Source organism: Fopius arisanus, unplaced genomic scaffold (genome assembly GCF_000806365.1).
Source record: "Fopius arisanus strain USDA-PBARC FA_bdor unplaced genomic scaffold, ASM80636v1 scaffold00143, whole genome shotgun sequence".
NCBI classification, from domain to species: domain Eukaryota; kingdom Metazoa; phylum Arthropoda; class Insecta; order Hymenoptera; family Braconidae; genus Fopius; species Fopius arisanus.
In genome coordinates this window covers 42,050-69,556 of record NW_011887882.1, presented here as the reverse complement: position 1 = coordinate 69,556, position 27,507 = coordinate 42,050, and the positions used below count along the sequence as shown (strand labels likewise).

The following is a 27,507-nucleotide window of genomic DNA, read 5'->3' as shown; positions in this document are numbered from 1 at the left end:
ACACGTTATTTCCTCCTGAAATATCTCATCTGCGGTCATACCGTTGTCAATTTAACTCTGACTCTCACTTATCACCAATCACTTGACAATTCGTATATCGAAGATTCATCCATCATCATTCTTTTTAATATTTTTTATTTGAGAGTGCCTAACAATTTTTTCGGTATTAAATATCTTACAATACACATCGTCTTTCATATATTTATTTATATATAATATTTATACTTTAATTTTTGTTTATTCATTTATTTTAATATTATTTATTATGTATACTATCTATCTAGGGTAGTCAGATTCTTGTGTTTTTTTTTTTCGTTTCCCTTCGGCTTCTGTCGTTTTTTCCTGTGATTATGAGGTTTTTATTGTTTCATTCGTCGGGGAGAGGGAGGGGGGAGGATTGTGAAAATAAAATGTCTTCTGTGGGGAAGAAAATAAAAAAATAAAAAAAAAAATGAGTAGTTTTATTTTAGAGGTTGGCGTTACAATACCATATTACAAATACAATACATTACATGTTATATTATTTGTCTGTTATTAAATTATAAGCGTCGAATTTACGTTCTTATTATTCACCAATTTTCGCATTAGATTTTTTCAATGGTCAGTGTTTGTCTTTTTTTGCTCTCTTTTTTTTAACTTTTCGGCCTGTTTAGAATTGGAATACTGCACGTCCGGAGACCACGCGTCAAGTCTAGAGAATTAATGGGTAAGTAGGTATTTGAGTATTATTTTATTTTTTGAAAAGAAAAAAAAAATGCAATTTTGATAAAGAAAATCGCAGTAGCCAGTCGAGGAGAGAGCAAACGATCAATTATTACACAATGAATAATTCGTGTGCAAAAGTACGAGGATAAAGGAAGGATCATTAATTTATTTTTGTTCCTCTCGCGTAATATCTAAACATGATTTCAATAAATAAGCTACCTAACAAGCGAATTGTCGTCGATTTACTCAATTCATTAAATCTCTTATTTTGGAAGGGGGCAGGCGCTTCTCGAGGTTGGCGACCCTGCGAAAAGAAATGGGCCCTGGCAGTGGTCCGGTGTGCATACCGACATTTTATTTTTCATATTAAACTCAAAATTTATACAATTTTCTATCCATGGCACTGTGTATTTGGATTCCATCGGGGGAGGTTAATCACACATTTGAAGAAAAATGTCTATGAATGTGAGAAAAAAAGGATCAGCATTCAAGATTTAATTTTCCATTTTCTGGCATTGAACAAGTTTTTCTCCAGGTGATTGATCAAAATTACAAATTCTCTGCAGACGACACTGGCGAGTCATAAAATTCAATGTCATTGCCAGAGCTGAGGCTAACGCCTTAACCATTTCCCAGAGAATCATTGAAATTGAAATTTCACGTTGACTATTCACCTAGTCCTCCAACTCTGGTGATATCCATCAGAACAATCGTTATTTCTCTTCGCCGAGTCGCCACAGCGTCATAATCCGTATTGTGCCTAACCTAATAATACAGTCTGCAATAGCATCCTAAGGATTAAATTCCCTCTAACATTATTGTATCATTTTCATTTATATTACACACACTCGCGCACACACGAAAAAGCTCATCACACTCAGCCAAATACTCTCACCCATACAATATATTCATACACTCGCACCTCACAATTTTCTCTCTCAAACGATGAATAATTACCTGACGTCCAGTCTATCATCGATTTCACATACCACAAGGATTGTTCGTACCTTTTTCACCAATAGAAAAATTAAAAAATACTTTAGCGCACCTCGGGAGAGGGGGAGAGACACGGGAAATAATGAGCCACGGGTCAAGCGTGTGTCGAACGAATAGTCGAGAAAGTTTGATCTGAGAATTTAATAAATAGGAAAAACATTTCTCGAATCCATGGACTTTTCCCGCCCTCACACCACACCCCCCTCCCCGGGGAATTGAGCGCGCACATACATTGGACGAGCTCTCAAACACATATGGAACGTACATAGACTAAGTAGGCGGTATTGCGCAGGCGAATTATTATTTTCTCTACTTGTTTTTCCGCATTAAATAGACGCGATCGAGATTTATTTGGGGGTAGGGGGGCGGGAGGGCAATGGCGCCCATTCTGTCCCATCAAATGGTGGGTTGGGAGGAAAGGGGGAGGATAGGGGGGGTTTGCTGCGCATACGAGGGCCCTGTGATCCCCTCCAGGGGGGTATATGTCATCATCTTGGATTAAAAATTCACGACTCTCAAAATTAATAGGAGATTGTGGTAAGGGGGTGTGAGGGGGTGTTGGGGGGTGTTGGGGGGGTTGGTCTAGCGCCTTGACGTGGGCGCTACTCAAGCCATTCCTTTTTGGAACAACTCTGAATATTTTGTTTATTTCCTCACGGTAGTGAGACAGTCTTGATCATCGAGCCAAAAATAATATCGAAAAAACTGAATTGAAGGAATTGAATTTCTTCATCAAGTAGATTCAGCTCAGTATTTGGGGGCCAGAAGGCGGCTCTGGTGTCGTCTCCGGGGAATAGGAAATTCGTCGTGCTGTTTTAGACGATTTGAGTGCCGGTGACGATGGGTAGTGGTTTCTCTCGTAAGATCACCCTGAATCGAATTCTTCTTGGCTCTGTGACCTGGTGATCGGCTCTGACTTGGATGATGACTCTGATGATGCTTCTTGGTGATGGTTGTTGTGTGATCGCTCGAGCCTTTGTTCATGAGCTCATTGTGCGCAGAAATACTGAAACTTGGATTGTATTTCATGAAGTTGAAACATTGTTGTCTAACTCGTTGGCCTTTTATCGGTTTGCCAAATTTGTTGAAGCCGAGGTATTTCGTCGAATCCACCGCGCTGTTGTACCTCAGGTAGGAGCCGTGGTATGACTCGTAGAACTGACACATCGCGTCCCTCTGCTTTTTTGGCTGTTAACAGATAACGATATTCGTTATTTCATTGACGCATCTGCTAGATGGATTTCAATTTTCACGATCTTCTCGATAAAAACATGAGGGAAATTAATGCTGGATGAATCACCCCAACAAACGCACGTTACGTAATTTTTTTTTTTTTTTGAAGTTGTGGCATTAAATTTTTATTGACACACGTCGAGAATGACCTCGACGATGATGACGTCCATGGAATTTACCGTGAGATAGTGGAATATTTTTTTCTCCCCCCGACGTGCTACGATTATCGATAAATTATTGACTAAACAATAACGATCTGTACTCACCAGTGCAACTAATTTCCATCGTTTATTAAAACAAATATACCGTTGCGATTTCTCAGCATATATGTACAACTTCTTACTGAAGTCGTCGGACTGTGTCGATAGTTTCTCTGCAACATAAATCAAACACAAAGAATTACCAAATGTTGTGCCCCCGACCATCCGGAATTCCCCATTTTGCCCATACATCATAGAGCCCCGGAAGACGTACGCGATTCAACAAAAAAGACGAGTGAAAAATATATAAAAGAGAAGAGAAAGAGAAAAAAATAATATTGGTACGGTAACACGCGAATGGCGTAGTGAGGAATGTCCGTTCGGGAATATGTACTGAGAGGTAAATTTTCTGAGAAAAGAGCATTGGCTCCTCTTGAGGTTTATGGCGTGTCTCACATCGGAGGGACTCTCATTTTTTTACCCTCTCTCTTTTATTCTTTCTAGCACACTTGTACATTGCGTGCCAAGACGAGAGGAATACGTATGAAGAATCCGCGAGCTAGTTGGTGCTAATGAAGGAGACACAGACGGTACGCTGTGTACTTTTCCACTTAGCAGACCTGTCCTGGAGTAAATGTACCTGGACACCTCGTGTCCAGTGAATTTCACTGACTTACAAAATTAACCAAAAGGGAATGCCACCATTTATTTCATCGGGCCGAGTGGAAATTATATAAATTTACACTACCTCCACTGGAAATGGGTTTGTTAAATTAATTAAAACAGTTTATGCTAAGTCTGAAGCGAATCCATCGAGCTTTTCACGTTCATTCATTTTTTAAACCATCACCAATCAGTTCAATGCACTTTCATGAATTTAACCTGATATTATAACAGCATCGATTTTTTATTTATTTAATTCTACAACGGCACAATTTCCACTTCCACCCCTGATTATTATTGAAACGTTAACATCCCATCACCGGTCCTATCTAATTTGAATATCAGTATCATTGTTGAGATCTTGACTGGATTGGAGATTAAAATAAACAGGTCGGCTTCCTCTGTCACGCGATGCTGCACTTAAGATTCCTCAGGACTACTGAAATCTCAGCGTCGAAATTGGTCTTTAATTTATTAACAAATCCCTTAAGCCCCTCGTATTGATAGTGGCAATTAATGGAAAATAATAAAAGTTTAAGGAGAATTGGAGGAAAAGTAGAGGGCGAGGGAATTTATTCATGAACTCGTTGCAATAGTTTAGTATATGGCCCAGTGTTTCATTTCATTGGGGGTATCGGCGAGCCGCAAGATTAGAGGCTGACCCAAATGAATTAAAAGGCAATTTTAATCAAAAGCGAGGAGCACCGGCTTTTAGGCACCATTACCCAGGATAATAACCTGGGATGGGACCCAGGATGAACGCCTGAGCGACTTTGGATAAGAATTCTTCAGAGTTCCTCTGGAATCCTCAGGGAAATTGTTTATCACATTTTCTGTTTTTTTTTTTCACTACTTCTCACAAATTTATGGAATTAAAATTAATGATAATTAATAATAAAGTACGAGACTCGAGGTATCACCGGAGGAGAGAAAAAAAGAGAGGAGAAAGCCTTTATGAGGCTGTTGGGGGACATTCTTGATTCCGATGTCAGGACCACTTGAATTTAACGAGGCGCAGCAGCAAATGGGCCACCCTGGCTCTTCCCTCTTGTCACCTTTCCCAATGTGTGGTCTCGTCAACAAATCTCAGCCTCTCTCATTTCCCTCCATCAATGACAATTAAATGATCATTTATTTAATCTTAATTTTCACGGTTATCCCCACGAGATTGTGTGGTGAATTGAACACCAGACTTCCGGCCTCGATAATTTTTCTTTATCATTGAAGAAATTTTTATCAATTATTCATCACTCGATCTCAAATCATAAACCATAAAACAGTGGTAATGAACTCGTCTCTTCAATTAAATCTCAACGCATGAGTGGATGAACTAATAGTCACTGGCTTGCTGGAATTTGATTATCACGAAAATAGAACTGGTCAATCGATCTCGCATTGACGTGTATAAAAATGGGTATTTACCACTTATATTGGAACATAAAGTAGAGAAGCGCTGAGGGCGAGAGAACAAATTGCGGCTTGGCACTCAATCGATAGAAGAGGGGATGTATCTGATGGCAATCGGCATCCCGCAGTGAGGATGTATCTCCAATTAATTAATGGAAGGTGGAACAATTAATTGGCGAGTTGGGATTGAGCTCCTGGGGGTGCACCAGTCCCACCAATATCCACTGAAAATTCCTCAACATTAAAATTACGTCTGCCCGATTATTTCACTCGATTATTTAATTATCCGTCATGATGAAAAATGAAGGGACGTGCAATAATGGTTTTGTTTTCTCGGTGTACAAAGCAAATGGTTTGGGGAGGAGAGATCAAAGGTTGAACATGTCATGTTTAAACCTTCAACACGATAATCACAGTTCTCTCACAGTAGATTAATTAAATTCCAGTTCTCCGATGATTTCCAGTCGGGCTGCGGTATCATTTCGACGTCAATATTCCCTATATCGCGATAAACATACAGTGCGAAACTCATGATCCTCACAGGAAGCTTTGGCAAATTCGTTGGAGCGTAACATCTCTATCGCAGGTCATTAATACGATTTTTCCAGTAATTATGAAAAAAAATGGGGAGATTATCAAGTGGATGAGCCGTTGCTGGGAAAATTCTTGACTAAAAATTTCATTTTTAACGATTAATATGACGATAAAAAATAAAGAGGAAATTTGTTTGGACGAGTGGATGTTCTCGGGATGATCGGCTTGTGGAAATGGCTCCTCACGTGATGTTGATTAATTACATGTGAAGTCAGAACGAGTATTAGGTACGCCAGGAAGGTATGGGGTACAAGGCGATGGATCTTTGGAGAGGTGAGGACGGTGAAGACGGTGAAGACGGTGAAGACTGAGAACTCAGCGTGGGGCGCGCGAAAAGTTGCTCCTCTGTTTACTCAAGCCATTCTCTCGCTACCTTTTCCCTCCCTTTCCTCCCTCTGCCACCCACTTTGTTTTTTTTTTTTTGCGTGGCCTCACACTATAAACGAAGGTGAAATTATTTCACAGAGATGCCGCCTGGCATGAATAGGGCGGACAGTTCTTTACCACGAGTTTTTCGTTGATATTCCATTTCGGCTGTGCCATACCCAATGTTTCGTGACACGCCGGCTGGTAAATTAAAAGAAAAAAGAAAAATAACGAAATGGCTCTCACGAATTATTCGGCAAATTGCAGTGTGCACGCGAGCCAGATTTTTTCGGGCATGATAATTCGAAGGCGTTACCATTCTCGCTCGTTTTTCGGAAATTATTTTGTTTTTTTTTTTCTCCTTTTTCGTTTGACTCCTTTTCGGAACTTGGTCCAATTTTTGGAATGATTCATTCCGTGGAGTCGTGGAGAGGACTCGTTTAATTGGTGTTGCAGGAAAATATTTAATCGAAATGACTCCAGGATTATTTTTTTCAAATCGAATAAATACTTCACTTTAGCAATGAATAAAAATCGAGGTGAAAAATACTTACGATAAGGTGCGTTGGATTCATCCCGAGCCATGGCCTTGACGTCGCGGCCCAATACGGTAATATTGCCGCTGCTGCAAGTCGAGTAGAGACTCACGGAGCGCACCATTGCCGGTACTGCCCCGCACATCACTACCTGCAATTACAATAATTCCAAAAATCCATTAAATTTATTTTCCAGCATCGTTTGGGTGGTGTGGGTGGCGGAGGGCGTTGGGGGGCGTTGGGGGGCAGTGGAGAAGGTAGGGGTGGCTGTAAAAGCACCTCGAGTTGAACGAATCGAGATGAAAAATCTAGTGGAAAACAAAAAAAAAGGACCAGGAAAATAGAGAGCCGGACAAATCACATTTACGACAATACTCAGAGAGCCATGTCTCATTTTTATTAACGACTCCAGTTCGCTCTCAGTTGGGTTATAACAAAGTGTCTATACGGTATCCAACTCCCACCGGGGGTACGAGTTTTCCCAAAACTTTTCAATTGAATATCTCATCCAAACTCCACCGTTACTTCCCCGATCGATTATTTTTGTTTTCAATCCCTTGGCGACGGGTATTACGTCATATTCAATTTCTAGATCATGAATTTTCATTGGGATTACGCGGGGTGAATTTATTTTTACGCGCCACAACATTCTGCTGAGTTTTCCCTTTTTTGTTCTTTATTAACCAGAAAGTTGGATTGATGTTTATTTGTATTATTTGTTTGGAAAAAATTGAGAGATGGAGTCCACGGGGACATCCAATCGATATGAATGGTGGCAATAAAATGCGTGGGAGTTGCAGCAATGATCATCAATCTACGACAGGTAGAGAGTGAAATGAGGGGTTACGGGGTAATATTCGAGTTGTGGGATTTGGAGTAGTGTATCAGTATCTATCCTAGGAACTAATTCGTCATAGTCACTCGTCTCTCATCGATATGTCACACAGTTGTTCACATGAGACGCGTGACGATTGAATCGGGTACGCCTGTACGACATGAAGTTGAAATAAATTTTTTAATCTGTCAAGACAATGTCCGAGAACCCATTGAATCGAGAGAAAGAGGATCATCGGGCAAGAGTCATTAGTCCATGACTTCATGACTCGAGTCGACGAGTTGTGATAAGACCCGGGTAAAAAAAAATTTTTCAAAAATTCGTTTCGGAAATTTTTTTTTAAATTTTCTAGAAATTTTTATGAATATATTTTATGAAATTATAAAAAAAATGTTTCTATTTAAATTTTTGGAAAATTTGGAAAAAATATTCCGATTATGAGAAATAAATTGGATTTTTACAGAGTCCCAGTAGAAAACTGTCTAATTAATGTGGAATTTTAATGATGGGTTGTAATTGAATGAGAATTAATGGATCGAGTGAAACTAATGCTCGCACTTACCATCAGGAGGCACAAAATCTTCGCTAAGACGGCAAGCTGTGGTAACCTGCAACAGGCAAATAAAAATCATGAATTTCTATCAATAAGACGTGTAATAAGTCGAGGGTATGGAGTGGTTGCGGGAGTCATAATAACCCTGTTGAAAAATTCAAATGGTGCACCGGTTGCACACGTTGCACACGTTGCACTGTTGTCGGTTGCGCAATTAAAGTGCATCTCGTGTTACTACGAGAACACACAGGTGAGTCAACAACGCTCAACATCACCGACACCGACATTTATACTCCGGGCATAACATTCATTAGACCATTCGCTTTGATTCACTCGAGTTATTCGGATCACTATATATAATCCATTCGATTATAACCACCGCAAAATGATTTTTATTATTTTTCCGGTGACTCATAGCTAGTCCAATGGAGCAGTCCAAGAAAATTCAAATGAACAAGTGGCTAGCCGGGTTTTAAAAAAATCGTAATCGAAATATTTTTTCCGAATTTTCACAAAATTTCGGGAAAACTTTTCCGAATTTTTTTTTTATAAAAAAAATATTCCGATTACAATTTTTTTTTCCGGGTATATAGTATCCGAATGCTTAGCTACAGGGGCTATCAATTTTTTGAGTGAATTTTTCTGCTAAAATGATATAAAATGGAGAATGGTCTCCAATGATTTCCCATGACGTCATGAGATATGGAGCGCTATATAAATTTTCCATCTTCAGTGAAATATAATGGATTGTAGGTATCGAGAGGATTTAACGTCGGAGAAATAAATGGGTCGAAATGGAGTGGGCGAATGAATCAAGTTAAGGTATAGAAGTGCAAAAGGGACACGTGTGTGGCGCTCACTTTGACTCGGGTTTGTACACTCGGTTGAATTTTCTACCGCACATTCATCACGCGTACACACCAGCCCCCGACACGCATCAAGTCGTAATACCCGTACTCTATCGTGTATGTATGTACGCTGGGTGCAACGAGCACCGCCAGTACTCGGGTTTCGTACTTTAATTGCACCGCGATTCTCCGTTACAGAACAGAAGTCCAACTATACGTGAGCCAACGTTCCCGAGTCTCTCATTTTTTTAACCAATTATTTCTCATGTTTAAATCAAAACAAATCAATTATTTTTCATTTTTTCAACAACAATACGCCAATCTGATAGTTCATACAGGATTTAATCAACCGTGAATTTTTGTCACGCATGATTTAATGAAATAAAGTTCTCTCGGCGATAGTTGATTGTTGTAAATTATTTGTTTAATTAATATGTTGATCATTTTTTTGAGTGCGCGATTCACCGGGAAAATTGGCGTCGAGAGCACGTGGTGGGCGCAACAGGGACTCCACATGGCCGCGGGAATTGTCAAAGTGACAGGTCAAGCTGTCATCAGTGAAATTACTCACCCATTAACCGCTCTCATCGCGAGATAATGTAGCACGTCATGTCCATTACTCGCTAATACCAATTGCCAAAATACTCGGCACCCCCCGGAATTCCCCGGGATACGTCATCCACAGAGTCACGCACTCCCAGAAATAATTCAATTAAAAAAAAAAAAGTGTCAGTCACCAACAGGTAGAGGACACCATCACTCGAAAAAAAAGTTAATTGAGTAAAAAGTTGATTAAACCTCTGGCACTCGCGTCGGATCGATCGAACGGGTGCTTCAACCCCGGATAAATTTTCAATTTTTTTTTCTCCCGACTTCCTGCTAAAATATGGGGATTTATTCGAGGACTAGAGTGGATAGGACTAGTTGAATGTGTCGCGAAAAAATCACTCCGTGAATTCGAAGCGCTCACGGATGAATGCGAAGTGAGCGAAGAGGATGAGACCGACGTGTCACCCTTGTGTGGCACGTGGGGGACTTATTCAAGGGGGATTTAGTGGGGATTGCCGAATGAAAAACTCTCAGCACTTGAAACCCCCGGACGAATGAAAAACTCATGTGATTCTGATGGTGTCCATTGGTCTATTCCGTGGAAGGTCCTGACCGAGAAATTTTTTGTCAAAAGAGACGATTGAAAATTGATTAACCCCAAGCCTGAAGACTCCACATACTTCACTCCAATCTAATTAAAATGGAATTAAAACGCAATTACCCTTTCTGAAAAATTTTCATGTAATTATTTATTTAGTAGTGCCCTAATTATGGAAATAAGGACGAGCAAGTGCTTCACTCAGCGAGCATTTAAAAAAGAGTGCATCAAATTGAATTAAATCTGGATGCATAATGCAATATGTAAACGAGATTAACCACGGAGAAATGTCTCCAACGGGTTCACAGAGGAATTGGAAAAAAAAATCCGGAAGAGAATGTGAAAATTGGGGAGGCGCGTGCTTTATTCAGAAGAAAGTCTCCCGGTGCGTCGGTTCCACAAATGAGAAAAGTCACCTGGACCAATGGACAATGACCACCGACCGAATGTTTCTCAAACAAGCGAAACGAATCGCCTACAAATCACCAGTGGACAAATACTAGATAGGTTTATGGGGCATTTTCTGGAGAAAAAAAGAAAACTACCGGAAAATGTAGGAGTGAGAATTTCTCTCGGGTGAATCAAATTCCTGAAAAAAAAATTCAACTGCATCTGCTGAATGGAATTATCCAACGAAGTTGAAATATTGAGCGGATAATAGAGACTAATACGGTTAAATATTTTTTTCTAATGGATAAATTGTTTAGAACGGAATAAATTGGAATTATCGAAATACAGAGGCTGTTGTACCGAAGTCGTATTGACATCAAGTGGGTATATACCATGTATATAAACAACTTCCCCAGAAAAGATGACGAACATTCAAGTGTACATACTAGTATATATGAGTGAGAAGTGGAGCCACGCGACACCGTTTTTCTACTAGCACTTGGCGACGTTCCGACGGCTCATCATTTCATTCCGACACTTTTTATATATTTATCCGACAGCTAGTTGAATCCACCACTCCATTTTCCCACTTTCTATTTATTCAATTTAATAAGTGAATTTAGATTGTTCGCGTCGAGCGCCAAGTGCTGTCCGGCTGGAGAATTTTTTCAGTCCAACCCTTTCAATTACTCGTACCCTGAAGACACTCGAGTGATTAATTCCTCCTCCCAGGGTCACTCCATCTTCTAATACTAGATATCACGGTGTAGGATGTCAGGATATCCTCCGAAATCCGTGACGTTGAGGGATTGATGGCAATTGAACCGATCGCTTTTATCACCGGACACTCAATCAACAAATCGCTGCTAAAATGAATTTTCTCAAATTTCCAGTCTCCGTGCAATTGCATTCAAGAGCGAGAATAAATTTAACGATATATTCCTGGAAATCCTAATCTCTCAATTCCCGAAACTAGAAATAACGCGTTAATTAGCGATTCGTCAGTTCCCGCCGCGTCATCACGCTGATAATTACCTCTGGAGTTATTAATCTGTGGGTGACTCCAAGTGGAAATAAAAAAATGCCTCGACAACTCGTTGACTAATTCGTGAATAATCTCCAGTGAAATTGAGCGGTTGTTCGTCGAATAAAATTTCAATTCGGCGCAATGATGATTCCACTGGGTATTTCACGTCGATCGAGCGCCTGACGTCACCGGTTACATATTTTACTCGCTCTTTATTTCAAGTGTCGGGAGAATTCATGTACTCGATGTCACGTTGAAGAAAAAAATAACAAACGTGTCTTCTCAGTGGTGCCGATGACGGAGTTTCGATATAATATCGTCGAAGGCGATTCTGAGGCGCCATCACCGTGTCTCGCCGATCTCGATGGGTCTCGAGAATGTCATGTTGCAAGAGGCTGATTTATTTCACTCCCAAATTTTTTATCCCACCCATTGCCCATCTAAAACCACTAAATGTTTTCGACTTGAATATTTACTCCGACTCTGACGAAAGAAGAAAAACAAAAATACGGAAGTTCTTCCATTTTATTTCCACCAAAAATCCAGAAGTTCTTCATCACTTGTGTAAATCAATTTGTTACTAGCATAATTAATTAACAAAATATGGAATGAAATAAATTCAGGGATAAGGAGACAGTGAAGATATACAAATATTTTTCGAAAAAATTTTGCAGTGGGGAAAAATGTGGCGATTTATTTAAATGCCTCATGGTTTTATTTCGGTAAGAATTTCTTTACTACCGAATGTATAAAAAATAAACCCGTGAAATTGGAACAGTGAACTCTCAACCGGGAGCTAGTTGACGCCAAATTTATCGTCGATGGGAAATAAGATTCTCCGAGAGAGAGAAATTTTTCGCCGATTCCCTAACCGGAGGTTTGCGTTTTGAGAAACTTGAAGGCTTTCACCGTCTTATTCCCCGGATTTTTTACCCTCCTGCCCGATATGAACTCCACGACTGGAATAAAGTTTCAATTGAGTGCATTATTCAGGGGTTTTTATTTTTTTTTTGGGGGTTGGGGAGAGTGAGTCATCCGAGAAGCAGGAGAAACCGCACAAAATTGTCTGCCTCAGCACTTTTAGGGCTAAACAAACCCCCGGGCATTCTACACCCATTTTTTCCAAATAATAATAAATAATTAATTATTATTATTGATTCCAGTTTAAAAAGACTCCAATATCGCTGATTTTTTCGCGGTTTTTATCGTCAAATTTGGTATTCCACTCGATGATCGGTATTGAATTGAAAATTTAATTGATTAATTGAATATTATTTTTACAATATTTATTGTAAATGGCACCGAGTGCACAGACGAAGTGAAATGAATCACGAAGTGCTTCATTTTCGGAGCAATCAACATTTGATTGATTGATCAAATCCATTTTGGGTTTCCCTGGTGGACTACGTCATCCGGAGATGACGAATAATTCATGTGTACACGGATATCATGATTATCGATACCCATCAGATTACCCGTAAAGACAAAAGGTATTTGCTTGCTCCAGAAAAGGGCCCTATCGGTCTTTATCGAAATCGAATTAACAAAGATCGTAAAATATGCGATTACACTCTCTCACCGGCTGTCAAAATCTTTGCCAAAGGATTTTCCTCGACTGACGATTTATGGTGCTATAAAAAAAAACATTGCCATTTTCAATTTTATCAAATTCATTAAACGCCTCGATAAATGATGACCCAATTCCTCGACAACGTTCTCCTGGTGTTGATTACCCATTTCGTTTACCTCACCGTCGATTATTTTTCATTTACAAACGATTACAGTAATAAATCACCACTCCCCTCAAATCTCGATTCATTTTATTAAATTATGCCTCACTATCGCCACTCGATTATCTCTGTAACTATTCCTGTAGTTTCCGACCGCCTGACCATTACAAAATTTATCTACTGAAAATTTGTGGATGCGTCGACGAAATTGACGTGCCCACGGATTTTATCTCGACGAGTTGTTCGAAATTTCTACCGATACTTTGTGCATTTTTTTTTGCATCCACTGCCGAGAATTTTTTTACCGCCCTCACACCAACGGCACAATCACAGAACAACCGCGACCTCTAGCAATCGAATAATCCCCGGAGTAATAAATAAAAGCAGATAAAAAATTGGAGTACAAAAAAAAATACGTGAACGTTACGCGGAAATAATTCTAGACAGTGGAATTGGTTCAAATAATGCGACGCGCTATTGAATGATTTGAATATTTCAATTTTTTCGTTCTGATTAACGGGATTTTCATTTTGAGGTTAGAATTTGCTGGGGCGCCACCTGGGGGAAGCTGTCTCTCAACTCAGGTGGATTTTTATGACCTCAAGTCATAAAAAGTGAGATAGAAACTTAATGAAATTAATTAACCGGAATTTTACGATTTACAATATTTCCATGAGATCGGCAATTCTGCCGTTTTTTAAATATTTCAGATTAATTTACGGAGTAATTTAATGTCGCTCGGTAATTTTTTTTTTCGTCTTCAAGGAATTCCACATTAACGAAGGAAGCCCGTCAATGTCTCCTGATCACAGTGCGGTGCAGAAGCAATTAATTCTTTGATATCGATCTCGAATCTCACCCGTTCTCACCTCCAATCCCGAAAGAGACAATTTCACCTCATTTTAATGGTGATTATCCAGGTGCCTGTGAAAATACCGTGAATTTTCCACAAAATCACGAATAAAAATATCACCCAGTGGAATCGTAAAACAGACATTTATTGTCAGTCAGTCGTACTTTCACATCGGTTTGAAAAATAACCGGCGAATGTAAAAACATTTTTCGTCAACGCGAAACGAGAAAACTTTCAGCAAACAGTAGTTATACAGCGTGAAAAAAAAAAGTAAATTTCCATAAATAAAATATTTGAACAAGTGTTGATGAATCATAGATTTTATATCCCACCTTTCCGCGGAATAAATTGGAATAAAAAACGACTAGTTTATTTAATTTGCGCAATTTTATTTTGTTACATCACAGGAGAAAAACTATCGCTCAATTACCGTGGGATCCATTTGTGGAAATAGTATAACTATACTTTATTGTTCGCGCAAATAGTTTATTGAATTTCGGAAGGAGTGAATCATGCGTTGAATATTCCGCAATTGAAGCTAAAATAATTAGAGTAGATTTTTCGAGTGGTGGCAGTGCAATTAGTCCGGGCAATGTATTTATCCGAGTCTTTTAGATGTAATTAGCAAGTGATTTGTACTGACTCGAGTGAAAAAAAAAGAGAGTTTGCGTGTGTGTACTATCGGGGAGGGACTTCATGGTCGAGCAAGCCCATACCTATCCAATCATCGAGCTCAATTCCATCTAATTGCTCCAAGGATATGCACCAGTGGCTGGAAAACCACGGGACAGGTGGTCCCCGATAATATTTAATCCCCGATTTATTCGTCTTGAATTGCCACCGTAATTACAAATTCGCCTGCCTCGACTTCAACGAATTATTCTATTTCCGTAATTTTTCCGTCCTCGAATTAATCCATTAACAAAAACAATTGTTGAACACTCTCGGCGCACGTCAAAGGGAGAGAACAAAGGCCCCAGAGGATGAGGGATATAAAACAGATTCAATGGCCATTGAGTTGTAAATTATCCCAATGGTATAAAACGCGACAGAGGCTGGATAAAAAAAAATTTTTCAACGAAACAAGTAGATGGGTAAAAAGATAAAGATATAATGATGATGGCGGGGAATACTGGGGCAAAGCGCAATAAAATTCCGGGGTCGCGCCCCAGTGAATCTGTTTTGGTCTGAGTTAATTAAGAGCTCAGGCCTCTTAATTCAATTATAATTTATACCTCGGAGGTAAATCTCCTCTCCTCACGAGTGAGATGCAATCAATTATCATGTGTTTCGCGTGTAATTTCGTGGGATCGCGGGCTGTGAGCGATTCCAAACGATTTCATTCTCATTTTTTTTCTTTTCTCATTTTTTTTCCTTTTCACTGCTCAAAAATAATAACAACCTAACATTTTATTGAGAAATAATGATTGGTAATTAGGACAAAATTGCGTGTCCTTGATTATGAATATTGTATGAATCGATTGAGCACTTGCGCATTAGATCCCGGGAAAGACAACAGTCGGCGCAAGGTTATGCGACCGCGATCTATATATTTTCTCTCCTAGGCAATACGATATCCCTTATTTCTCATTGAATCCAGCACAAACCACAGTACGTGATTCGGAATGCTCATTCTGGGTCAGATATATAGGAGGTAACGCAGATCAATTCGATGAGCATTCAGTCATTGAAATGTCAGATTTGATTAACGATCGAGCGCTGTAAAAAGCTATCGTGATACGAGGATGGATTAATGCAGCGGCATTCGGCGAGAGAAGATCGCGGATGAATGAGAGCCGGAAGTTGTCAGCACCTGGAGTGATGGAGATGTCTGTAAAGTCACGATCGGGCGATAAAATGTCACAACTATTGCTTAATGCTTTTCTATTATCGCGTTCAGAAGCCAAGAGTGGGAGGACTTTATCGGCATCGGAATTTGATCAAAGTCGAAACTGTGTCGAAACAGATTGTCATCTCTCTTCGATAACCCTCTAGCTTGATTTCATTATAATTTTCTCGTCTTCACTTCCAGATTTTGAGAGTATCAAGGTTATGGGGTCGCGGTTACATGGACGCTACCACCAGGTGGCACCGTGACTCAATCTGAATTATTAATTAAATTCATTTTCCCAAAGCAACACAATTGCAATTATCAACTATTAATTGTAATTTGAAGGAGAGGAAAATCCAGGAATGAACGTGAGGATAAATTGGATTAAATAAACTATAAATTCCTGAGTGATTGGTTCGGGGAAAACGATCGGTCTTCTTATCACTGAATAACTCGATAAATGATTTTTATAAAATCTCGCGGTATGCGAAAGATCAACAATTCTAAAAATAAAAGCCGTCGACATTGTCCGCGATGTTTTGTATATCAATACAATGAGAGTGACAAGTCGATGGGGTCTAGTGGGTCCTTGCTCGTTACTCAGTTGGGTGATAACTTGTTGGGTCAATATAACGTCCAACAGTGCGACAACGTTGACCATCACTTCGGCCAATGGTTAAAGTGAACCGCCGGGTAGTGATTTCGCAAAAAAGCATACTAAGCGTTAAAAAAATCTGGCGCCAAAAATATTTGCCTGCCTCGTATAAATTCACGCGGCACTTTCAATACTGAAAAAAAAAAGAGAGGATGAGGATAAATATTTGTCGGATCAATTGTATCGGCAATAAAAACGTAAAATTGCTCGGACAGTTCGAGGAATTCGCTGGGTAATTCTTGTTGTTTTTTTTTTAAATTTATTTACATCAGGTTTTAAAATTTCTGAGAAAGAAAAATCATTGAGCAATGATTTTCGCGGTGTTTGATACACGATCGTCGTATTGGCGCCATTGCGCTCAATTCCGATAATCTAATCTATATCGATAATAAACGAACGGCCCCGTATACCAATACAGTGCGGATATATCGCCGTAAAAAAATCTCCCAACAACTAACATAGACATCTGAGAAATAGCTGATGGATTAGTGGGAGAATGGAATTCACCGTCAATGGTTACATTGATTGGACGGAGTGGAAAAATAAAATTGGAGAATAAAAGAATCGTGGAATGCACTATCCGAGGCAAGTCAATGTGGAAGAGGTTCTTGATTGATAAAAGGCGCACTCGTGTAATTCCATCAATCTACACAGTCACTGATCTTCATTTGAATAAGTGGTAACGAGAGGAAAAGAGGAGAGATTAAGGGAAATGAATTGGTAGCGGTTTATTCGGGTCAATTGCCCCCAGTGAGAGGGATGAATTTATTAACATTTCAATGAACTTATTTTTTTATTTATATTCCAGTGAAAATTTAGCTCGGTCGAGGATTACTCGAGATATCGGTTAGACCCGAATAATGAGGAATGATAATTTTTCATAAATGTTTGTCAATTATTCGGGGACTTGTCATTTTTATGGATTTTTTTTTCACTGAGCGTGAGAAATTGTTGGCGGTGATAGAATGAATATATTTTATAATTTTTAATTTTAATCTCTGGGTGTATATGACCCCTGTGGGCACTACCGTGGGTGACCACCATCCTTATTACCTCATGGAGATGCTCCCCACAGCTAAAAGGAAAATATCACCTGAAACCGCAAAATTTCGCCGCCGCGCCGCATCGGTGATAAATCCGCACAGTAGATTATCTTCCGTGGAATAACAACTTGAGAGAAAAAAAAGGGGGGAATTTTATAGCCGTGTTGACCAGAAATTTGCACCCCGCTAACAATAAATGTCAACGGGATAATTCATGGTGCCGCCAGTGGCTGCCCCGTGCATTTTGACGAACGAATTTTCGTGACTCTCTCACTATTTACCTGTTCATGACGGATTGCCAGGTGTCGTTGGGTGGTTATTTTTTTTTTCAGACTGATCGATCTGTCGTCGGGGATTTGTGAGCCGTGAGATGTCAACGGAGAGTCGATATGACGTCTTGACAAACTCACCGTTGTCACAATTTTGAGAAACTGATCACCAGGTCTCGTGGGTGATGCATTCGGAAATGGATTAGGGATTTTTTGGGATCTTGTGTGCAGTCGGGGGTGAAATGAGAACCGACGGACGTCAGACCTGATGCGCATTAAATACAAATTATCCCCTAAATGAATTTTACTGGAATTCAATCGGTGGTACCTTCGAACTCATTTTGAAATCCAAAGAAATTCCTTGAAGAGAAAAAAAATTCGGAGAAATTTCACTCTCTGCCGTTCTGGAGTTATCGCCGCCCGTCGAACGAGACGAGTCATTATCTCGATTGTAAAATAAATGAATTGTCTTCAGTCATGAGTTCCGCTTTCCGCGGATGCATTTAATCGAAGCGAAATGAAAAATTACAATAGCAGTTTGCGGAGTTATTTCAACATCCTTATCAAAGAGGCATGTCGGGAGGGGATACGAGTCAACATCGATATAACTGGCCGGAAATTAATGCTCGCCTCAGGAATGGACTGCCCGAGGCCAATTCTCGCCGAGTCATTTCGTGGAATTTTCGTGGAAATATCCCGTGCGATAACAATTGCTCACTCGTTAATCCCCGGTATGATGGATGTCGCGACAAATTCAATGGCGAATTTATTCACCACCGATGCGGATATTCATGAACGTGTAGAACAACACTTGGCGTAAACAAGATATGGAACAGATACCAGAATCATTGAATATTTATTTGTGGAAAAAAAAAAGCTGAAGGGTTGAATTCAGGTGGGTAAGCGCCAATATCTGACCCAGTTTCAGGTAATAAACCTGTACAACTCGTGTTTGTGCAAGTGAAGTAAACCTACGAGACATTCAACGAGAATTATTTATTTGAGAGACAAATACCAAAAGTCGTCCCGAATCAATTGAATCGCGAGGGAGTAATCGAGTGAAATTAGGACAATGTAGAGATGCCCCCGCGTGTCAATCTCGATGATTTTCCACCGGAATAATTCCATCGGATAGATCCGAATTTCTGACTCATCGAATTCACTCGGAATAGTCACAAAGACTTTTAACCTTTTCCCTCACATCTACACACCTCAGTATAAACCTTAACTGCTCGACATCTCCACATCTTCACCCCAACTTTTCGTCACACTGTTGCAAACGGTGAAGCTCCTTCGGGTGTAACGATCCTCCATTATTGAAAGACCTGTTTACAAATTGAACTCCATATACCCGAGGACTCGGGAAAAGTCGATAGCCGCCGAATCCTCCAATTCCCGAAAAAAGCCCGAGTGACTGAATTTCGATGTGTGCGAATAATTCTCCCACACATTGGCTATAGGGTATGAACTTTTCAGTCGCCGTGAATCCCTTCAGCTCATGCCGACAAAACCGGGGAAAAACTTTATTCCGCTGACTTGTCGCGGGTAAAATCCCGAGGCTGTTGTTTTTCCCGGGTATAACAATTCTGGCGTGTCGGGCATCGAACTCTGGCTCTCTCGTTCCTCGTTCGTCACATAAATCTGACACCCTTGAGGCTAGAGTACGAGACTGAATTAATCATCATTGACTTTTGTTTTTCATTCAGAGTGAGAAAATGGCGGTCGTCAATTGCATCATGCACAATTATTCACCGGGTGTTGTAACACTGACCCAAAGTGTCATACGAGCCGGTGATAGTCAACATTGAAGTGGATATTGAGTCGGGTCAGTGCACTAGTCTAAATATTTATTCCTTATCAAGGTCCGATGACCGGATATATCGATGAGTCGCCATTGGATCAATTGATCCCACCCCATCACCCCTTCTCTCGCCCCCTCGAGGTAACACAATGATAAAAAGAAATGCAATTCCATCCGGAGTCATTCAACTCTCAATTGAGCATTTATGCTTTTGAGGTTAGTCGAGACTGGAAAAATCTCGTCTCAATCCAGGAAATAACAATAGCTGGTCACGTAAATGTTATCAATAAATCGCGACTAACGACAATAACGACGGTGCATTATCGTGGCAGTATTTCATCAAGAGGTATCTATAGATATCCCCCAGTGTTTTCCTTTTATATGGACAGTGAACTCTGAATGTGCACGGTATCACCCCCTTAGATCGAAATGGCATTCCACGGTGTAGATATCGACTAGCTGTGACGACGACCCCACAAAGAGCCCTTCAACAATTCATGAACTAACGTCGATTTAACGGGCAGGGGAAGTTCGTCGTACCTATCAAACCCGTGGCTGTTCTTCAATCTAGTCTCGTCAGTGAGCAAGACGGTGTGCCATCAATCATGTCGACTCTAGGTTATGGTAACTCTAGTTCAGGGACGCCACCGCGGGGCGGCGCCATTGTTTTCACCCAGTGGGAGGATTTTTCCTTTTTCTTTTCAGTTTTTGCGTTATAACGATTACCCGATAGCGTAAACGAAAAATAATATCAGACGCGTGACAGATAAAACCTGATGCTCCACTCTGGCAGACTGCACGGTACTCAGTGTTATCTGCGGAATGTATCAGATTATTGATGAATTTTTTTCCGCGAGTACCCGGACTAATTTTGCGAAATGCTAATGACCTCGGCCCGTCATTCAATCGCACTGATAAATACCTGATAACTAGTTTAAAAAAAGATGGCTCTGATGTTATAGAAGTGAAGTAAAAATATAAGAACTGGAGGAATGATTTTATTTGGAATTTGAGCAGATGTTGAATTTAATTCTAATGTACCTGAAATGTCAGATTGAACGAGACAGCTGGGTATCTTATATTTTCCCCAAGTGTCTTGAGAAGGACAACTCAAAACGAACCACTGGAAATGTTGGGCACTTGACATGCGCGCGATTGTAGGTACCTTTTTTTTTTTCGTTGAGTAGTGCTTCAACGGTATTCATTCGTGGGAAAACCAAACAAACATCTCGAGGCCAGCGCAGCCCTCACCCGGTGGACATGCATCGTCAATCTCCTGGACTCATCATCAACAACGTAACAATTTTTTTTCAACTTCATATACCGATGAAAGCCCGACAAACGCGGGCAAAAAAAAAATCGACGATAATTCGAAATTTCAATTTTTCAATTAATAGATAAAAAAATAAACAACCTCTAGCACCTCTAAAATGAAAATTTACCGGGAAATTTCATAATTCTCGCTTTCACCCGGTTATTACGGACGACCGGAGTTTTAATTGGACCCTTTCAGCATCGAATAGCCAGCTAATGGCACATGATTGCCGATCGATTAGTCGAATGAAGTAGCCGGTGCGTACGACCCGCAGCCTTCCCTAATAGTCTGTTATTTCACGGTGAATCATTGCAATTACACATTCAATCGGAGAATAATAACTCCAAATTCAAACTGAGTCGATACATCAGGTTAAATCACAGTGCGAAACGATTGGCAGGAAAATTGCACAGGTCGAGGTGTATTTTATGATGGTATTTATAAAATTGAATTTTTTAAATATAATACTGTCTATTAGCGCGACTAGCGCAATTAGCGCGAGTAATGCGACTAGCGTGAATTCTCACAATTGCCAAAAAGTGATAATGAAAAATGAAAAAAAAAAAGTGAGATATGGAGTGCGGAATGCAGTGGAAGCTGCGAAATACCTCACCGACATGTGGTCGATACTTATCCCGGATTGATCGATCGATGCAAAAATTTCCCACGCGAGACGGTTCGATATTTTTGAAGGAGGAATTATATATGGGATGTGGGGATAACACGTCGAAGCGTTGGACGATAGGTGTTTCACGTCACTGGAGCTCCCAATCGAGCGTCATGAGCGACTGAGAGGGCCACAAGGAGGCAGCTGATTGACTTTTTAATTGAACCAGTGGTGTGCGGCCAGCAATTATCCACCGGTGTCCAGTGTGCCTCGCCCTCTCATCTCATCCACCACTTCTCCAGGGAACTCCACACACTCCACCAAGTATACCTATCAAATGGGTAAAACCAGAGTCCAATCATGAACGATGTCAGTCAAATTCCAAATATTCCAGTGCTGATCAATCATTTTTTTAAATCTATAACGTATTTATATTGAATTGAATAAATAATGCTGCATGCTTCGCCGATTTTGGGTGGTCCATTTGAAATATCATTTCAATTTCTCAATTGCATTGGAAAATTAGTGTCTTACGTATGATCACTTAACTGTAATTAGTGAGCATTGATACGACGATTGATTGCTCGGTTAAATTTATTTAACTTTATAATTCTTGGCTTTTTGAGTTCGCCTCCATGCGCATTAGACGGGAACTGAATCCTCGAGAAGTCCAATACCATCGAAGATAGTGGTAATGGGTTTTCGATTAACGACCGGGTGCCTCCGCTTTCGCGTCCCACCAATGTTATTCAATTCCCGATCACTTATTCCTTCAAATCCCTTCAGCTTTTCGCTCTCCGATCTTGACCAAAAGTCACTGTTTTATTCTTTCATGTTTTTTTGTCAACAATAATATTTTGGTGACGGTTTCCGTGATTTATTCATCATCAAGGAGTCACTGCGACAATGAGATAAATCCTAATATTCCGAGAATGCAGCACTGGTAATTAATGAATCAAAGGAGGCAATACCCCGAGTCAATATATTCCGTGCAATATTTTTTACGAGTATTGGTTAGCATTGAATTTAGGGACAATGGGTCTTACGTCACCAGTCGGCTCTGAGAAAAGGGTTATTACCCTGAAGGGCTCAACCGCACACTGATAGAAATGAAAAATTAATTTAACGGACATATTTTTGTATTGGTAAAAATATTCTCATTATTCTCGCACAATGGAATTGAATGTGCGGAGTGTGTGCGCAGTGCGATAAAGCAATTGGCGTTAATACCGTGAAATTTCATTCGTGGGAATGAGAGGAAGTCCCTGGGACATTGGACATTGGATCCCAAACAGGTGTATGGAATTCTCTAGGATGTCTTCCAGGATTGTCACTGGCTCAGCATTCGCGGGGCATCCGGTGTTCAGAGGTACGAGGTATTGAATAACGTGGGGTAATCCTCGGATTAAGTGATAAGAGTACACTTGGTGGATTTTCAGTGAAAATAATCGGGGTCGACAGTCGCATTGAGTTCCGGTCGAGTCGATTTGGATTTTTATTGGTACGAGTTGTTGGAGCTTTTCGAGCACTCGGACAACAGTCCGAGGAGTTGAATCGGGCTATTGCACTCTTAATACTACATTTTTTGGGGTTAATCCAAGAATTCAATGGCATATGGAAGTCCAGGAAGAGGAGAGCTCTTTCTTTTTAAAGGAGAATTTAGGGGGAATAAAGGAGTTGAGAATTGGATGCACAATTGATCGTTTTAAAAGCACTTGTGTATTTTCCGGGGTTGACGAATCGGTGCTCGTAAATTTTTATAAGTACCCATTAATTATGGGGCGTACACAAAAATTGGAAATTTCAATTATTTATTTATTTAACATCGCGTGTATGAATAATCGGTGAACTCGAAAATCAGTCGATACGATTACCGATGATAACGACCAATTCAAGATAAATTCAATGGTGTAATTAAAATGCCGCGCGGATGAGCCAGTGGCGATTCGTAAACGATCGATTACTCAGTTATTGATTTACCAAAGGGGATTTTTTCCGCGGTCCACCGGGATTATCCCGTCACCCGTGATTAATTACCCGATGACGAAAATTGAGTGAATGCGATTTATTCAGTTGCGATCGTCAAAAAAAATTGCCGGAAAACAATTCTCCGGATTACATGATTGGTTCCGTAATTTTAACTGAATAATTCTCTCGGTGAGACCCATCCGGGCGTTCGGTCAGGACAAATATTGTAGATCTCGTCGTGGCATGTGCTAATATGAATAACAAGCGAACACAGGAAGGATTTTAGCGTTTTCTCAAAGAAGTTTACGTTGCAACATGTACGCAGAGACCATTGGGAGACCATTGTAGTAGTTTGAGTTTCCTGGGAAGAAGCAATATGCGACGAGACTTGGACATTATCCCCGAGAGAAAAAAAAAAGACAAATAGGTGTGTTAGAATTATCTCAAAAAATTTACTCGCGAAATTCCGCGGTGGAATATTTCACGTGCTAAATTTATCAGCGCTATCGGAAATTTCAGTGGAAAATTTGAAATCTAGTAGTGAATTAAATAGAATAATTAGTGTTTAACTTGATAATCAGGGAAGAGTTGGACTGAATTAGTCTCTTGTTTACCCTCTCTTATCTCAAATTCACGGTTAATTGACAAATTTGTCCACGTGCCACTGAGTGACAATGAATAACCGAAATCTCTCGTCACAGCTGACGCTCTAAATTCGCACGATTAAAGTACATCAATTGAAGTTGAAAAATAACGTGAAAAATAGGGTGGGGAAAAATAATCGAGGAATTTGTGATTAGATCACCAGGGGAGATTAATTCAATCACACTCACCTAATTGATATTGGGGTTTCTTCCTATCTCGAGTGGAATGTCTATCAATGAATCCAGGTGAATAATAAATCGATAGATTTAAATGAAATATTGCTGACCCGATTACCGATATATTCCACCAAAATTTCGCGTTGACAAATTGAATGAATTTTTATAACGAATAAATTTCACAGGTCTTTGTGCCAGGTCGAGAGTATTTGCTCTGAATATTCCAGTGTTCCCCGTACCCCGTAAAAAAAAAACATAGTGCAGGTATAATAACTCCGGGCCCTTCACTAGGCCAAAAAATGGGGTTAAAAAATCTTGATGTATTGCAGACAGGGGCCCCGAAAAATGGGGTCCGCGGCAATGAGAATGGAAAAAAAGACTTTTTCAAAAGGAGTTGAAAAAACTAAACGCACCCAGGGAGAGCGTGAAATCGTATAGACGTTTTTTTTTTCCCATCTTGCAGCCGTTGGATTAGGCAAGACGGGGTTGTTCGCTCTCTCGCACTCGAAAAGTCGTTACGTGAGTCATAACAAGGGTGAGAGGGGGGTTGATTGGGATTTGAGAACCTCTGGATGCCGTTGGGGAGGTGAGAAAAAGGACACTTTGTGCGTTTTTAGGGAACAAGTCGCACTTATACTGCGCCGTACGGTGTATTTTTACCCAACGCCCTGGACTGCAATATTTTTTCCTTCTTTTTTCTTCTTTTTCCGTTTCTGGGAGACTCAAGTGACAGGGTGGCAAAGGGGTGTAATACGAGGAGAATATAATGTGGTATCGAACGAGGACGGGGGTTGGTATTCTGAGGGGTTGAACAATGCACGCCATCGATTCTCGTTTTTAAAAATCTTCCGCTGAATTACAGACGCATGACGGTATAATCTCTATTCCCTAAAGAGGGAAAATGTGGAATATATTGGCGGTAGACAAAACACATTTGTTGGAAAATAATCATGTTACACTCACGTGCTTAGAGTGAGACGCATCCAGGCGCGTTGCGTCAGCAGCGTCGACGCATTGCGTCGGGCTGGCCTTCGTGTCTGCTTACGAAAAAACCTCACAGCCACCTAGACAACTCGTCTTTGGCAACAATAATGCTCCTTGCACCTCACCTAACGATTAAAATAAATTGGAAAAAAAAAAAACAAGAGCAATCCACTGGAATGGAGTAATCGCCGCCGCTTCCACTGTTCACTCCAATACCTCAAATCACCACAAGATAAAAAAAAAGACCACTCAACATGTATCTTCACGTCAATAACATCTGTTCTATCACTCGTGATTACTTATTCTCAAACTCGTGTAAATAATACCGCACGACAGTACCTCATATCGCGTTGTCATTGAGTTTAATGATTGATCAATTCATCAACAATACTTTTCCCCCCATTTACCAGATAGTGGAAGAAAAAAAAAAACATTCCACCTACACGTGTGTCACGATCGGCAATAACCAGCTAAAAATATTCCAATAGTGATTTACAAATCATTCGGGGGGCTTATCACCCGATAACACACGAGGTCGATCTCCTATCGACCTCGAACTACCGATTTTCCCCTCAATCGTTACACGTGATTGTCTTCCTGGTTCCTGTGCGGTACAACCGCGGTATCTGGAACACCGCCAGTCTCATCTTCACACCAATCGAACAAGGGAAAATCCTCCAGGCACAATTACCCCCAGAGACCGATAAATACTCCGTCAAGTCCCTCCAATTTTCCGGTGTATTTTCCACCGTATCACCCCCTCCGCACCCTCAGCACCTTCCGCCCTTCCGCCTTTCCGTCTCTTTGATCCGCAACTCGTCAGGGACTCCAAGGGTCTTCACCACTCCTCTTTTCTCCGCACATTCACAATGCAAAAATGGTAACCAAAATTCACTATAATAATAATAATATTTTTTTTTTGCGTTAATTGAATCACGTCCGAAATGTTCTCCGAAACTGTGAGCCGCACCGCGCGAGTCAGCCCCACTAGTGTTTAACTCACTCGGCTTACCTGGTGGCAGTGGCCTGGTGGCTCTCGCCTAGAGAATATTTCCCCCACCTCCACCACCCTTACCACCAAACACGGCATCCCTCCACCGGGTATATCATGCACGAGTCGTTTACCCCCACTACAAACCCGCCATCACATCACATCGCCTTTTTTCCCCTACTCCACGAGGTGGGATATATAGGCAAAAGTGCAGCCAAAGGCGTGTGTATAGGCCCCGAGGAACTCTCCGTACGATCACTTGAGACACAACTGCACGCTATGGAGGGATAATACAATAATGAAGAGAGGGATCTCAGAAAGAGAGAGAGAGAGAGAGAGAGAGGTGAGAGCAAAGTGAGCTGCCGTTACGAGACACTGGGCATCGGGGAGACGCGTGCCGGACTGGATTACCATCGACAAGATGATTCACCCGCGCGAGAGGGGGACACTGGGGGGATGGATGACACGCCAACACTTTTATCCAATTCTGCTTTCATTTTTTTTTTCCGCAAGATATTCGGCTTCTCGATGCGCAATCCCTGATGGCTGCAATCTCTGATTGCCGAGCGGTTGATTTGAGCGTGTGACCGGATCCTTCGAATTTCTACACAAATTTCCCCGCGGATAATTCGTTAGACGGATGAAAACCGACGGATACAATCGAATTGACGTATGAAATCCTCCGCGTGTGCCCGAACGCGATGTACCTAGTCTCCAGGGTTGCCGAGTACACTCTAGACTGGAGGAACGCGCTGCCCCAGGTTGTGGCAACGTCGCGCGACGCGGAGTTTAATTCAACGCAAAATGGAAGCACTCATCCGCTGGAAATAACGTAGACCCCGATTTTTCCTGACTTTCTTGTGGATTTCGAAACGGAGAGAAATATTTCCCAATGCTCTCCACAGCACACGAAGAATTTATTGTAAGACTCATTATCACAATATGCGACATAAGATATAACGAAATCACTTTTGTTTTTATTATATTTCGAATATTTAGCGTCGATGTCAATTAATCAGCTGTTTATTGTTCGTGTTTTGAGTCTCGATTGTTGCGCAATGAGTGATGAATATGTGGGAAAGAGGGAATCCAATGTCAGTGGAGAATTGGCTTGGGGGAGGCGAGAGATGTGAGACACG

General features: G+C 40.7%; 1 protein-coding gene across 2 annotated transcripts; it reads right to left on the bottom strand.

Annotated features, from left to right (window-relative positions):
• Positions 1-440: 440 nt before the first annotated feature.
• ths (thisbe) lies at positions 441-27,507 on the bottom strand. 2 transcript variants are annotated; one of them, XM_011314039.1, is made up of 6 exons: positions 26,390-27,507; positions 25,357-26,271; positions 8,098-8,143; positions 6,719-6,851; positions 3,201-3,307; positions 441-2,889 (listed from the first exon to the last, which is right to left on the bottom strand). In XM_011314039.1, exons 2-6 carry the CDS (start codon positions 25,374-25,376, stop codon positions 2,449-2,451), a joined length of 747 nt encoding a protein of 248 aa, XP_011312341.1. In that variant the 5' UTR covers positions 25,377-26,271; positions 26,390-27,507; the 3' UTR covers positions 441-2,448. The 2 variants fall into 2 exon arrangements, with proteins under 2 accessions (XP_011312341.1, XP_011312340.1); XM_011314038.1 differs by having other exon boundaries at positions 25,357-27,507.